Source organism: Cyanistes caeruleus, chromosome 1 (genome assembly GCF_971803275.1).
Source record: "Cyanistes caeruleus chromosome 1, bCyaCae1.hap1.1, whole genome shotgun sequence".
Taxonomy (NCBI): domain Eukaryota; kingdom Metazoa; phylum Chordata; class Aves; order Passeriformes; family Paridae; genus Cyanistes; species Cyanistes caeruleus.
The window spans coordinates 5096557-5108998 of NC_141701.1; the positions used below are offsets into that span (position 1 = coordinate 5096557).

The window sequence follows — 12442 nt, forward strand, 5'->3', positions numbered from 1 at the left end:
TAAGTACCATGCCCTTGAAATTAGGGTGTTGCTTTAGACAAATTCCTGGCTGATCTGCTTCCCAGCTTTTCTGGAGCTTGAGCAGAGCTTAACAAGAACAGAGGTTCTTGTTACCTGTTAACATTCCCCTGCTTACCTGGGGTATTTTTCACCCCTGGGGCCAGATCTCAGTCACTTCTCTCTCTCAGACTGACCATGACACTGCAAACATTTCCACACTGACCACATGTGTGACTGAAACTGGAAAAACTACAGGAAGTTTCTGTATCCACTGTCAGTTTTCATACAAAACATTTATTTTAAAAAGTTGCATGTAAAGTTCTACACAAGGACGGTTGCTGTTTCTGTAGTAAAAAAAGAAAAGAAAAACAAACCAAAACCAAATGAAAAATTCATCTCTGTCACTCACATGGGTAAAGGAGCTGCACATTCTCAAGAACGCACAATTAACAGACTTCAATGTGCATTTTGGCAAGAGAAACTTCAGAAGTGGAGTTCATTCAAAAAAAAGGGTTCTAGATGCACATATTCACATAATTTTTGACCCCATTTACCACCACAGCTGCAGAACCACATTAGCTCTTGGGATGGATTTCCTCCTCTCCTGTTTGGGTGCCCACATGGCTGTTTTTACACACTTTTTTAATGGACTTGGTCCACTTTTGGAGCTTTTGAACAGAAAGCTGCCTGAAAGAAATTCTAAATTTGGGTAATGATTGTCTGACAAAATAATTTCAAATCATCTGACGAAGCTCTGCTGTCAGGTTTGCATTGTCTCTTCCTACCCCGTCATGTTTCTGAGGGAAGAATTCCATTCTCCAACAAGTATGAAGTTCAGTTTCTAAACTTCTTAAAGCAAAAGCAGATGGCTCAGTGTATAAATATATCCAGCATCTGGATTCTCAGTCACAGAACAAAATACTTTATACAATAGAAAATGGACCAACTATGAAACAATTCTCCACTGGCCTTAAGATACAACACTCTCAACAACAGCTTCATCTTCATCCTCTTCCTCCTCACCCCCATCGTCTTCCCTCATTTCTCCATCTCGCTTCTCTTTTTCAAGCATTTTTAGGTATTTGCTAGCTAGGATCTTCTTTGGCAAGATATCTGAAAGGCAGAATTGTTGCTTTTATAGTCAATTTGAATACTTGTATTGCCTCATTAATATTGTTATATCCAAACCACTAATGAAATTAAGTAAAAAAAAAAAAATAGTATTTTTAACAAACTTTAGTTGAATAACCAGGTAAGTCAGCCTGACCCACACACAGGAGTAGGAGGGAGTTACCCACTTATGGCACAAGTAACCAAAGATAAGGACTCTATTTCATGACTGATTACTGGCAACTTTTACTGTCTGCTGATGTAAATTATTTGATGTAAAACAGAGTGCTCAACTGCTTTAGATCCAGCAAGCCATTAATATAAAATCTAAGTCTCAGTAAAAACGTGTGTGTGTGTGTATATATCTAAAAAGCATAAAGGGACCATATGATGAAGCTCTTTTCCTCAAAACTTAGATTTCTATGTGTCATTTTTGGTCTAACTTCTCACCTAAAGATGTGCAATGATCTTCTTTCACAGGATGAAAACTTTCAGATGGAACTGCTGGACTTTAACATATGCTTAAGGCAACATCCTGAGAACTGTATACAGTATAACTGTGTAATTTAGAGGCAGCAGAAAAATCCCCATTCACAAAGAAACATTCTTTTAGGGAGGTAGTTTATGAGTTCCAGTTGAATGCTAAGCAGGAGATCAATGACCAGTAGGAGAACTGGTCCTCACAAAACAGCTTTAAGAGCAAGATTTCATTTTGCAAAGCAGACACTGGATTTAACCTTGTGTTATCGATACCTGCAAGGAACTGAAAGGTCTCACACTCTTCTGCTGTATGAGACAGGTCAGTGTAAGTCAGAGCATTCTTCTCCTTCCCTCTGCCGTGTTTGTAGGAGTATGTAGCCAAATACTGAACAAAAAGCTCCTAAAAAATTAAAACAAAACTGAGTAGTCAGACTAAGAGTTCACACATATTGTTGATACCTATCTAAAGGCAGAACCACCATATTTAACTGCACATACACTGGGCACTCAGTGCAGAGACTCGTTAAATTTCAGTACCTGAAGTGAGTCTACAGGAAAGATGGAGAAAGATTATTTACAAGAGTATGTCGTGACAGGAAAAGTGGGAATGGCTTCAAACTGAGAGAAAGTAGGTTTAAATCAGGTATTAGGAAGAAATTCCTCCCTGTGAGGGTGGTGAGGCTCTGGCACAGGTTGCCCAGAGGAGCTGTGGCCGCCTCATCCCTGGAAGTGTCCAAGGCCAGGTTGGACAGGGCTTGGAGCAGCCCGGTTTAATGGAAGGCGTCCCTACCCATGGCAGGCGTTTGGAAACAGACGTTCTTTAAGGTTCCTTCCAACACAAACCGTTCTATGATCCTACACTCGGGGCAGCTTTAAGGTCAGCTCAGTCTCGGGGTGCGGACAGAGAAGGGAAGCGGGAGCCCGGCCCGGGCCGCGGGAGTGCTCCGAAGGCCCCTCAGCCGGGGAAGGGGAGGCGCGGGGGCCCGAGGACAGGGCAAGGCGAGCCGGTACCGTGGCCTTGGCGGTGAGGAACAGCGCGTCCTGGTTGATGCTGGAGACCTCCGGAGAACTCTTCATGATGACACGGATCCGCGACAGGGGCAGCGACACCAGACGATTCTCGGCGCCGCTCAGCCGCGCCGCCGCCATCTCAGCCCGTCCCCGGGGCAGCGCGGGCACGGCCCGCCGGGAGCTGTAGGCGGCGGCTGCCGGGACTACAGCTCCCAACAGCACCGGGACCCGCCCGCTGCCGGGACTACAGCTCCCAACAGCACCGGGACCCGCCCGCTGCCGGGACTACAGCTCCCAACAGCACCGGGACCCGCCCGCTGCCGGGACTACAGCTCCCAACAGCACCGGGACCCGCCCGCTGCCGGGACTACAGCTCCCAACAGCACCGGGAACCGCCTCCTCCCAGGAGTATTGCTCCCTTCAGCTCCTTGCAATACAGGGACCCACACAGGAACTCGCCCGCCTCCGGCTGCGAGTCCCTTCATAGAATTACAGAATCTAGTAGGCTGGAAAAGATCTCTGAGAACATCGAGGCCTGTGACCGATCACCAGGTGGCTGTAGAGTGATAAGGTCACTTTTCTCCAGGCTAAACACCCCCAGCTACATCAGCTGCTCCTCATCAGACTTGTGCTCCAGCCCCTTCACCAGCTCTGTGTACATCTCTGGATATGCTCCAGCACCTCAATGTCCTTCCTAAATTGATGGGCCCAGAACTGTGCACAGCACTCGAGGTGTGGCCTCCCTAGTGCCCAGTACAGAGGGACAATCACTGCCCTGGTCCTGCTGGCCACACTAGTGCTGACACAGAAGGCCAGGAAGCCATCGGCACACCCCGGCTCACATTCAGCCACTGTCAATCAGCACTTCCAGGTCCTTTTACACCAGGCCATTTTGTGCTGAGCAACTTTTCAGTCAGTTTTCCCACCTGAATGGATTCCTGCTGTCCCAGCGCAGGTGGGAGCAGCCTTGGGCCTTCCCCTTCCTCTCGTCTCATCATGGCCCCTCAGCCGCAGGCTGGTACAGGAGTGTGGGGAGCTTGTTTGTAATGACAACCAGGCATCTCCTGTGTGTATCCCGATTACAGGCCACTGCCTAGAAAAGTCTTAACCCAAACTGTAATTACAGGCTGCTCAACACCTCTGCAGCTGCAGTGTCTGTTCATCCTGATACTTGTCAGAGCTGTGGGAGAGGTGTGGAGGGCACATGTAAACTATGAAGTGATGATGGGGCTGCATCTTCATTATTAACACATTCCCCACGCTGTGGGCCTGCTGCATAAGAAGGTTGTAACGTGCTTGTGGATGGGGTTTTGCTGCTGGGAGTGCTGGCTCCAGAAGTTTGCCTGTGCCTGTTTGGGTAAGAGCCGCAGGTTGAGTGAGCACTTCCAGAAGCTGATGACACATCATCGCTCTATTAGGAACGGCGAGATGAACGACACAGACTCTCTTAGGAGTTGATCAGGAGAATTTCTCTCGGTTTATTGCTTTAGATCTTTTTTATAGACTGATACGTGAAAAGTACAGAAAAGAAACTCTTATTGGTTAGTAAACTACTACATCACCATCATTGGTCAGTGGGGCACACCACCCCTCGACCTTCTCCTGCAAAAAAAACAAGGAGCAGACAAACAGCACCTGCAAGGCTGTTTTCTGTCTCTGAGGATTGTTTTAATTCCTCCTTAAGATTTCCCAGGCCACTTTCTCAGGAAAGACTGAGAAAGCTATGTGGCCTGCAATTTCTACAGTCACTGTGCTTCTGTTTCACAGTTAGCATCCATAATTCATTAATGGTTTCAACAAAAAAGTTTCCAGTATGTTTTACAAACAACCTGCCTGATGGTTTGTATTAGTAAGAAATCTGCTAAGGCCACTAAATTATCTCTACTTAATATGACAAAGAAGAGCAGGTAGCAGGTGCTTTTCCAGACTACACAATAATAATTCACATGGAATTTAGGGGAGAAATGAATGTACCTACAAAGACTCATTAATGGAAAACACAGGCAGTTTATTGACTGAATGGTACTATCTTATATAGAATTTATCCAGTACATAAGGACAAGGTGACAGATGATACTGATTTATTGATAAAATATAGCACCATGAGCAGCTGGAAGCACCTTGGTGCTAGGATAACAACAGTATTTGATAAAATTCCCAAATTACTGTATTTGGGGACACCATTTATAGTTAGCTATTGCAGATAATCTGTATCTCTTAGGCTGTATAATTCTCTTGAGGCCTCAATGTGAGGCCATTGTATGTATGTTATATCTGAAAGGAAGCACAAATATCTTGGGATGCTGCCTGGATGTCTGGAAGGATCGATTTCTTTCTTGATCCTTACTGTCTTGTGACATCTTGTGGAGACAGCTGACATTACTCCAGCAGTGAATTTCTTATAAATACTACCAGGGTCTTTCGTGATTTCAATATACAAATAAACCCTCATCAAACTACCAGGATTTCTGAGGTTATTGAGCTTAGTGATGGGAAGGCACAGGTGAAGGACCCTCTGAGCTCCTCAGAGCCCATCTCTGCCCTGCTGCCAGCTGAGAGCTTATCAGGTGTAGTTGCCTCTCTGAGTCCCAGCAAAGGGGTAGAGGGAGCAGGAGCTGCTCCTGGCAGGAGAAGGGAGGCTGTGAGTGACTGGGCTGAGCACACCCCATCCCTCTCTGGCCCTAAGGCTGTGCTGCTTTGGGGGTTGGTCAGCCTCTGTCTGAGTCTCTGTGTCCAGCTTCTGCTGCCATCTCTCCAGCTCCTTTCCCTCTGGGAAATGTCCATTTTTTAGAAGACAACTGAAAATAAAGGCTAAAGCTTGTTCAGTTCTTTTATGCTGTTGTTTTTCGTCATGTCTGCCAAATTGGGAAAACCCAAGGGGAGCAGAGAGATCTGCCTAGAGCCCACAGCTTGTGCCACAGTGGCTGAGGAGACCTGAAAAGAGGTTGTGGCCAGGTGAGGGCTAATCTCTTCTTCCAGATAACAAGCGACAGTACAAGAGGAAATGACCTCAAGTTGTGCCAGGGGAGGTTTATATTGGGTATTAGGAAATATTTCTCCACCAAAAGGTTTGTCAAACATTGGAACCATCTGCCTAGGAAGTGGTTGAATCACCATCCCATGAGGGATATAAAAGACATATGGATGGGGTTCTTAGGGACATGTTTTAGAGATGGCCTTGGCAGTACTACGTTGGACTTGATGATATTAAGGGTATTTTCCAACCTAAAGGATTCTATGGTTCTACCTAAATGCAATTGTTTATTCAAATTTTTCAAACACTGTGAGTTCTATTGAAATTATTTTGTTGGAGTGCCATTACTTTAAGTAATAACATTGCCTCTTATGAAAGGCTGCAAGAAGGTATCCCTGGACCCTTCACCAGGCTGAGCAACCCAAACTCTGTCAGGCTGTCTCCACAGGAGGGGCACTTCAGCCTGCTGATGATTTCCATGGCTTCCTCTGGACTTGAGTCTTTGAATCCAGGAGTTCTTCTTGTGCTGAGGATTCCAGACTTGGATGAAGCACTGCAGGTGAGGTCTCACCAGAGTGGAGCAGAAGGGCAGAATCCCCTCCCTCACCTGCTGCCCACACTTTGGGATTAACTCAGGACATTTGGCTTTCTGGATGCAAGTGCACACATGGCCAGCTGACATCCAGCATCTCATCCTCCAGCACCTCCAAGACCTTCTTGGCAGGGCTGCTCTCAATCTACTTATTCCCCAACGTGTGTTGATACTGGGGATGGCTCATCCAGGTGCAGCATCTTGCACTTGGCCTCACTGAACATCATTAAGGCTCCCACATCCTCCACCAGAAATTCACTTGAACTCTCATACAAGGCTCATACTTGTGGAGTTTTTGTACTTCCAGAGTTTTCAAGATTTTGCCATTTTAGCTACATGACTGAGAAATCCTCAAAGATCTTGCTCTTCTCAAGGAGGCTCATGGGGGACCTCATTGCTTTCTCAACTACCTCAGAGGAGCCTGTAGTGAGCTGGGCCTGGCCTCTTTTTGATGTCCCAACAGTATGAGGACCAGAGGAAAAGGACTTAAGCTGAGACAGGGGAGATGCAGATTAGGTGTTAGAAAAAGATTTTTTTCCACTGTTTGGGTAGTCAGCCATTAGAATACACTACCCATGGTGGTGAAATCACCATTCCTGGAAGGCTTTAAGAGGCAGCTGAGTTAGGTGATGTGGTTTAGGGATAACAGTGGCGGTGCTGGGTTGACAGTTGGACTGGAGGATTCTATGACACCAGACAAGTTTCGGCATTTGGGAATGCCAGGAAGGCTGACTTGGTCCTAAGGGCTAGAGCCCTTTAAGTTTTCCTACACAGTCGACTGAAATTCAGTATCCAGGTGAATCATTCATTCACTCATTTTAACGCGTGCCTCTTGGAAGAATGCCTCGTATTTACAGGCAGAGGCTTCCAGTCCCCGTGGAAGCACCAGGAGCAGCACCGCAGACGACGACGGAGAATCACCGCGCTCCCCTCACGACTCTCCCGCCATGGCCCGCCGCGCATGCGGGGCGGAGCGGCCATTGCCGTCAGTTCCGGCGGCAGCGGGGCGGCTCCTGTCCCGGCTGTGAGTGCCGCTTCCCCGCTTACCGCCCGGCAGCCGCGTCCCCTGTCCCGGCTGTGAGTGCCGCTTCCCCGCTTACCGCCCGGCAGCCGCGTCCCCTGTCCCGGCTGTGAGTGCCGCTTCCCCGCTTACCGCCCGGCAGCCGCGTTCCCTGTCCCGGCTGTGAGTGCCGCTTCCCCGCTTACCGCCCGGCAGCCGCGTCTCCCCGTCCTAGAGCGGTTCCTATCCCGGCTGTGAGTGCCGCTTCCCCGGTTACCGCCCGCGCCCAAAGACCGGCTCCTACCCGGGCTGTCAGTGTCCCTTCCCCGGTTACCACCCGGCAGCCGCGCCCCCCAGAGCAGCTCCCCCGCGCCTTTCGCTGCCCCTGACGGGGCTCAGGGGTTGTGCGCGTCTGCCGCGCCTCTGCTGCGCTTGGCTTTTCTGCAGTTTATTCATTTTCAATTTGGCCGGCCCAAAGCGGTACATGCCTGGGGACAGGGAAAGGGGCGAGCTCCTACCCATTGCGGCCTCTGCCGGGGGGAAGTGTCAAGAGGGTGCTGCTACTCTGGGAATGGGGCTGCTCTCCTGGGAATGGGGCTGCTCTCCTGGGAATGGGGCTGCTCTCCTGGGAATGGGGCTGCACCCTGGGAATGGGGCTGCACCCTGGGAATGGGGCTGCACCCTGGGAATGGGGCTGCACCCTGGGAATGGGGCTGCACCCTGGGAATGGGGCTGCACCCTGGGAATGGGGCTGCTGGGCAGCCCCCGGGCGGTGCGGTGGGAGAAGGGAGGTTCAGTCCGTCGCTCTGAGGAGCCCATTTCCTCAAGGCAGCTGCTTCTCTGTCACTTGTGTCCCCGTGGGCTCGGAACACGTCGTTCTGCTTGTAAAACCAATGGTGTCAAGCCTAAAAGCTGGGCTGCGTTTGTTTTGTTTTGTCCGTGTGTTTGTTTTTGTGGAGGTTTGGGGTTTTTTGTGTTTTTTGGTGGTATTTGCGGTTCAGGACTTTGGAGCTGAAATTCACAAAGGGAACCGTGGAGTCCAGCAGGTCTCAGAAATGAAAGATCTCAGGGATGTGCATCTTCATTCAAGACTCAGCTGCAGTCCAGTAATCGGTTTTAGAGAGCTCAGGAGAAAAGGGATTCTAGTTAAATGTAAAGGCAGAAAACATTGCCTGGTCCTTACCTGTGTGTGTTTTGAGAAAGCAAGACTTCGCTTTTCTTCAAGAATAGGTGTTCTGGTCCTGATTTTCCTCTGCTTGGCCATGTGCAAGCACTGACAACTGTCTGAAGTTTGGTGATCCCAATTTGGTGCCTGTTTACATCTCATGCCACACAATTTTGCATATTTCCCCAAGAAAATGGGACTTAAGAGCCTGAGTCTGACAGGCTCTCCTGAGCTGGTATTTTTGCCCAGTGGCTGTGGTAGAGACTTTTGTGAGTTGGCTTGTGTAGCTGCACAGGGAGTGAGATTCACTTGGAAAATACTTATTTACAGATTTTTATTTGATAGGTGCCTAAATGTCATAATGTAACATCAGTAGGTTGCATGGTTGAAGATTTAGTAAAATAATGAAGCAAATAGTGGTATTGTAGCACATATATTCAGGATGCAAAATGTTTAGCATCGAAACCCTCGTTTGATTCAGCAGTCCCATGTGCTTCTGAACATTAACAAATAATATGCATTTTTCTTTCACTAGCCCACAGTTGATGCAAAATGAGTGTTCCTGACTACATGCAGTGTGCTGAGGATCATCAGACCCTCCTGGTTGTTGTTCAGCCCGTTGGCATTGTACCTGAAGAGAGCTTTTTCAGGATCTACAAGCGGATTTCGGCTGTGAGCCAAGTCAATGTGCGCGACTCGCAGCGAGTGCTCTACATCCGATACAGGCACCATTATCCTCCGGAGAACAACGAGTGGGGGGATTTTCAGACACACCGCAAAGTCGTGGGGCTGATCACTATCACAGAGTGCTCTTCAGCAAAGGAATGGCCTCAGACTTTCGAAAAATTCCATCTTCAGAAGGAAATGTATGGCTCTACTCTCTATGATTCCCGGTTGTTTGTCTTCGGGCTTCAAGGAGAAATTGCAGAGCAGCCCCGCACAGATGTGGCATTTTATCCCAGTTATGACGAGTGTGAAACTGTGGAGAAGAGAATAGAAGATTTTATCGAGTCCCTCTTCATAGTACTGGAGTCCAAGCGTCTTGACAGAGCCACTGATAAGTCTGGAGACAAGATCCCCCTCCTCTGTGTTCCTTTTGAGAAGAAGGATTTTGTAGGTCTGGACACTGATAGTAGGTAAGCAGCTACTTTTGTCAGCTCGCAGGTCTTAAAAAACATATCTATGACAATTGCCAGCATTTAGAATAAGCCTATTAGAAGGGACAAAGTGAGCCTTGTATCAGCAGAGGATGTGCCCTTATCTTTCTGTGTCTTTCTGTTTTAAGAGAATTTAACACACAGTCTCACCATATTTGAGATTCTAAGCTTGTTTATATATGTACATTTAATTGATGAAGCTCATCAAATAGCAGGAAGAAGTCACAGGAATGGTTTGACAGATTCTGCTGTAATGAGACTTTTTGCTGGAAAACTTCCACTGTTTTATAGATATACGGTATTAATAAAAAAATTTGGTTAGAGTCCATGAAATTATTTTTATATCATATTGAGTAGTATTTGACTAATCCTACTTACTGTATTCTTTTCCTTTAAACCTCTGTTTACTTTTTCATTTTGTGAGACAATGACTATTTATTTTGATGATGAAGTCCAGCATCTTTCCCTGTCCTTCTTTATTTTATGTAATTATTCGTTATCGCTTTTTACCTGTCTTGTTTTGCTACCTGTTTTGGTTTTTTTTTTGTATTTTGGAGTTTTCTCCCTCCATTTTCCCTTCCTTCTCATTTGCATACTCATCTGTCAGATTTAAGTGTTGCATAGTTCTGTGCATGGGATAAGTAATTCTGGCTTGATAACTACAGGCAGGTGCAAAAGCTCTTTTACTCTGTTGTTTGCAGTCAAATCGAGGGGATGGAAGCAACCACCTTTTGTCCTGGCAAAGACAGAGATGGGAAAACGCTATCAAAACTCAGACTGTGTGTGGAAATAGTAGTGTTCATATCTGTGTTATATGTAGGGATGCCAGCAGAGATTATTAGTGTGTGTAAAAGCTCAGAGGTGTCCAGACAGGTTTGTGGAGCTTTTAGATCACATTAATCAGCTCCAACTGTGTATTTAGTCCTGGCCTTGGAAACAGGAAGAAAGCATTCTAGGTTTCTAATTAGTTTGAAGCATTTTGTTAAATTATCTGTGGTTGCTTGAAGGACCATCAGTAGTACCCCAGTGACCTGCTTCTCTTTTGTGGGTACTTAAACTGGTGCTGACTTACTGGTCCCTGGTTTGTCCCTGCACTATTATTCAGTTATCAATATGAATTACTGTGGTACTGATTTTTGTACATGGATGTTGAAGTTGTATAGACTGGACAAGCCTTTTTAGAATCTTGTCCTTAATTTTGAATGAAATTTGGATGAATGTAATCAAAATTTTCTGTTCCATATAAGTAGAAAATGTCAATTGTTGCCCAAGAATCTCAAAATCAGAATGAATTCTGATGTTCAGTTGCATCTTTTAAAAAACTGTAGTTTGGAAATTGGTTCCTTAGATAAACAACTTATTTCTGAGCAGTAGCTGTGTTGTAGCTAGTGGGAAATACTCCTTGTAAAGTTCTGAGCTGGTGGGAAGCTCGAGTGACAGCAGAGTGTGTGCCCACACATCTCCAAGCAGGTATTTGATACTCTTGCAGTGAGGAGTTCAAACAGATTCTGTGTGATGCTTCAGTTCTTTGCAAAATGGAAGGTGTGTGACCCTGCCTGTGTAGACACAGGGGTTTATCCAGAGTTAATCACTGGCTCAGCTCTGCACATACCCTTGCTGGGAGGTTTGAATACCAAAGAGGTTTTCAGTAAGTCTGGATCAATGGATGTACTTGAAATGTTTGCTGCACCGAACTGCTCAAGGAAGAGGTGTTAAATACTCTAATTTTTCAGTTCCATAGTTCCATAGAAGAAAGTTCTATTTTGCTATGGAGTTTAGTATTTCCAGTTGTTTTAAAACTCAGGATTTATACATTAAAGCTTCAGAAAGCTGAATGAAAATATATTTATGGCTTCTCTGCACAGAAACTTTTCTAGGCACTTTTCATGTAGCCTGATGCTTCTCTTCCCTCTCTGTTCTAAAGCAGAAACTCAGGTCCATGGAATAAGGTTGAACACAGATCAGTTTATTAAACTAACTTATGTTTTCAAGCCAAGGTCTTTGGATGTGACCTGGTGATAATAACATTGCATTTTATTACTTGAGAGTTTTTTATTGCTTGGATTGCAGTTCACAGGATTTTATTTTAGCACATTCCCTTCTGTAGTGACAGATTGACTAATTAAGGGATAGCATTGCATACCAGGGAGAGACAGGGCTAGGAAGGACCTTCTCTGCTAGAGACCAGTTTCTGTTTTTGCAAGATTGGATTTGTAATTCTGTTCAGGGAGGGCTCAAGGTTTTTTGAATGCAGTATGAGAACATGGTATGAGAACATCTTGTAGAGCAACTTTTGCTACTTTATTGGTTTTGAGTCTGTCAGCATACTGATTTTACAGAAAGAAATAAAAGAAAGAAATAAAAACATGATGATATTGAGATATTGAGGCAAATGAAACAGCTTTTTCTACAACAGGTGGAAATTTTTGAAGGGTTAAAGGTAAAGAAAGTCCCTTGATCTTTTTTATATACTTTCTGTCTATTTGCAATTTTTGTATATCATGTATCCTGACCTCCCAGTCAGTGTCCAACCAATTACTTAAAAAGCACAGAAGTTCTCTATTAAATAGATGGCAAAGAAGAAACACTGTTTTTGTAACAGTGGGCATGTCTTCGCTTCTGTAATTGTGGATGCCTACTTAGGCTAAATAAGCACATCTTTTCCTATAACTTCTAAAATGGAAGTTAAATGGCAGTGTGTAGCAAAGGTCTAATTAAAGGTCTGGTGCAGCTGTAGCCTGGAGCTATTGGGATGATAGATTGAGAGCAAATATGTTAAGAATTTACATGTGCCACATAATTCTGATCAGGAGATTTGAAGACTAATTGAAACTACTGAACATAGTTTGTATCTTAAAATATACTCTTCTCCAAGTATTATATGGTCAAATATTAGGGTTAATACTTAGATGATCAGGGCTATATATGTAAACCTGATCTTCTCCCTCACCCA

The 12442-nt window shown here is 45.6% G+C and overlaps 2 protein-coding genes across 20 annotated transcripts in view; one reads left to right on the plus strand and one right to left on the minus strand.

Annotated features, from left to right (window-relative positions):
• Positions 1-274: 274 nt before the first annotated feature.
• CHRAC1 (chromatin accessibility complex subunit 1) lies at positions 275-5430 on the minus strand. Of its 2 annotated transcripts, XM_086877940.1 has the most exons (4): positions 2888-5430; positions 2602-2804; positions 1864-1990; positions 275-1113 (listed from the first exon to the last, which is right to left on the minus strand). In XM_086877940.1, exons 2-4 carry the CDS (start codon positions 2737-2739, stop codon positions 971-973), a joined length of 408 nt encoding a protein of 135 aa, XP_086734066.1. In that variant the 5' UTR covers positions 2740-2804; positions 2888-5430; the 3' UTR covers positions 275-970. The 2 variants fall into 2 exon arrangements, with proteins under 2 accessions (XP_086734066.1, XP_023777349.1); XM_023921581.2 differs by lacking the exon at positions 2888-5430 and having other exon boundaries at positions 2602-2825.
• The window catches only part of TRAPPC9 (trafficking protein particle complex subunit 9), a 448540-nt gene continuing 439924 nt past the window's right edge, over positions 3827-12442 (plus strand). For 2 of the 18 annotated variants that reach the window (XM_086877400.1, XM_086877457.1), the window contains exons 1-3: positions 3827-7195; positions 7250-7421; positions 8868-9468. In XM_086877400.1, coding sequence (XP_086733526.1) covers positions 8885-9468 — 584 coding nt within the window. In that variant the 5' untranslated portion in view covers positions 3827-7195; positions 7250-7421; positions 8868-8884. Of the gene's footprint in view, positions 7648-8867; positions 9469-12442 lie in introns of all 18 variants that reach the window. The other 16 variants (XM_086877389.1, XM_086877507.1, XM_023921576.2 and 13 more) reach the window with 12 other exon arrangements.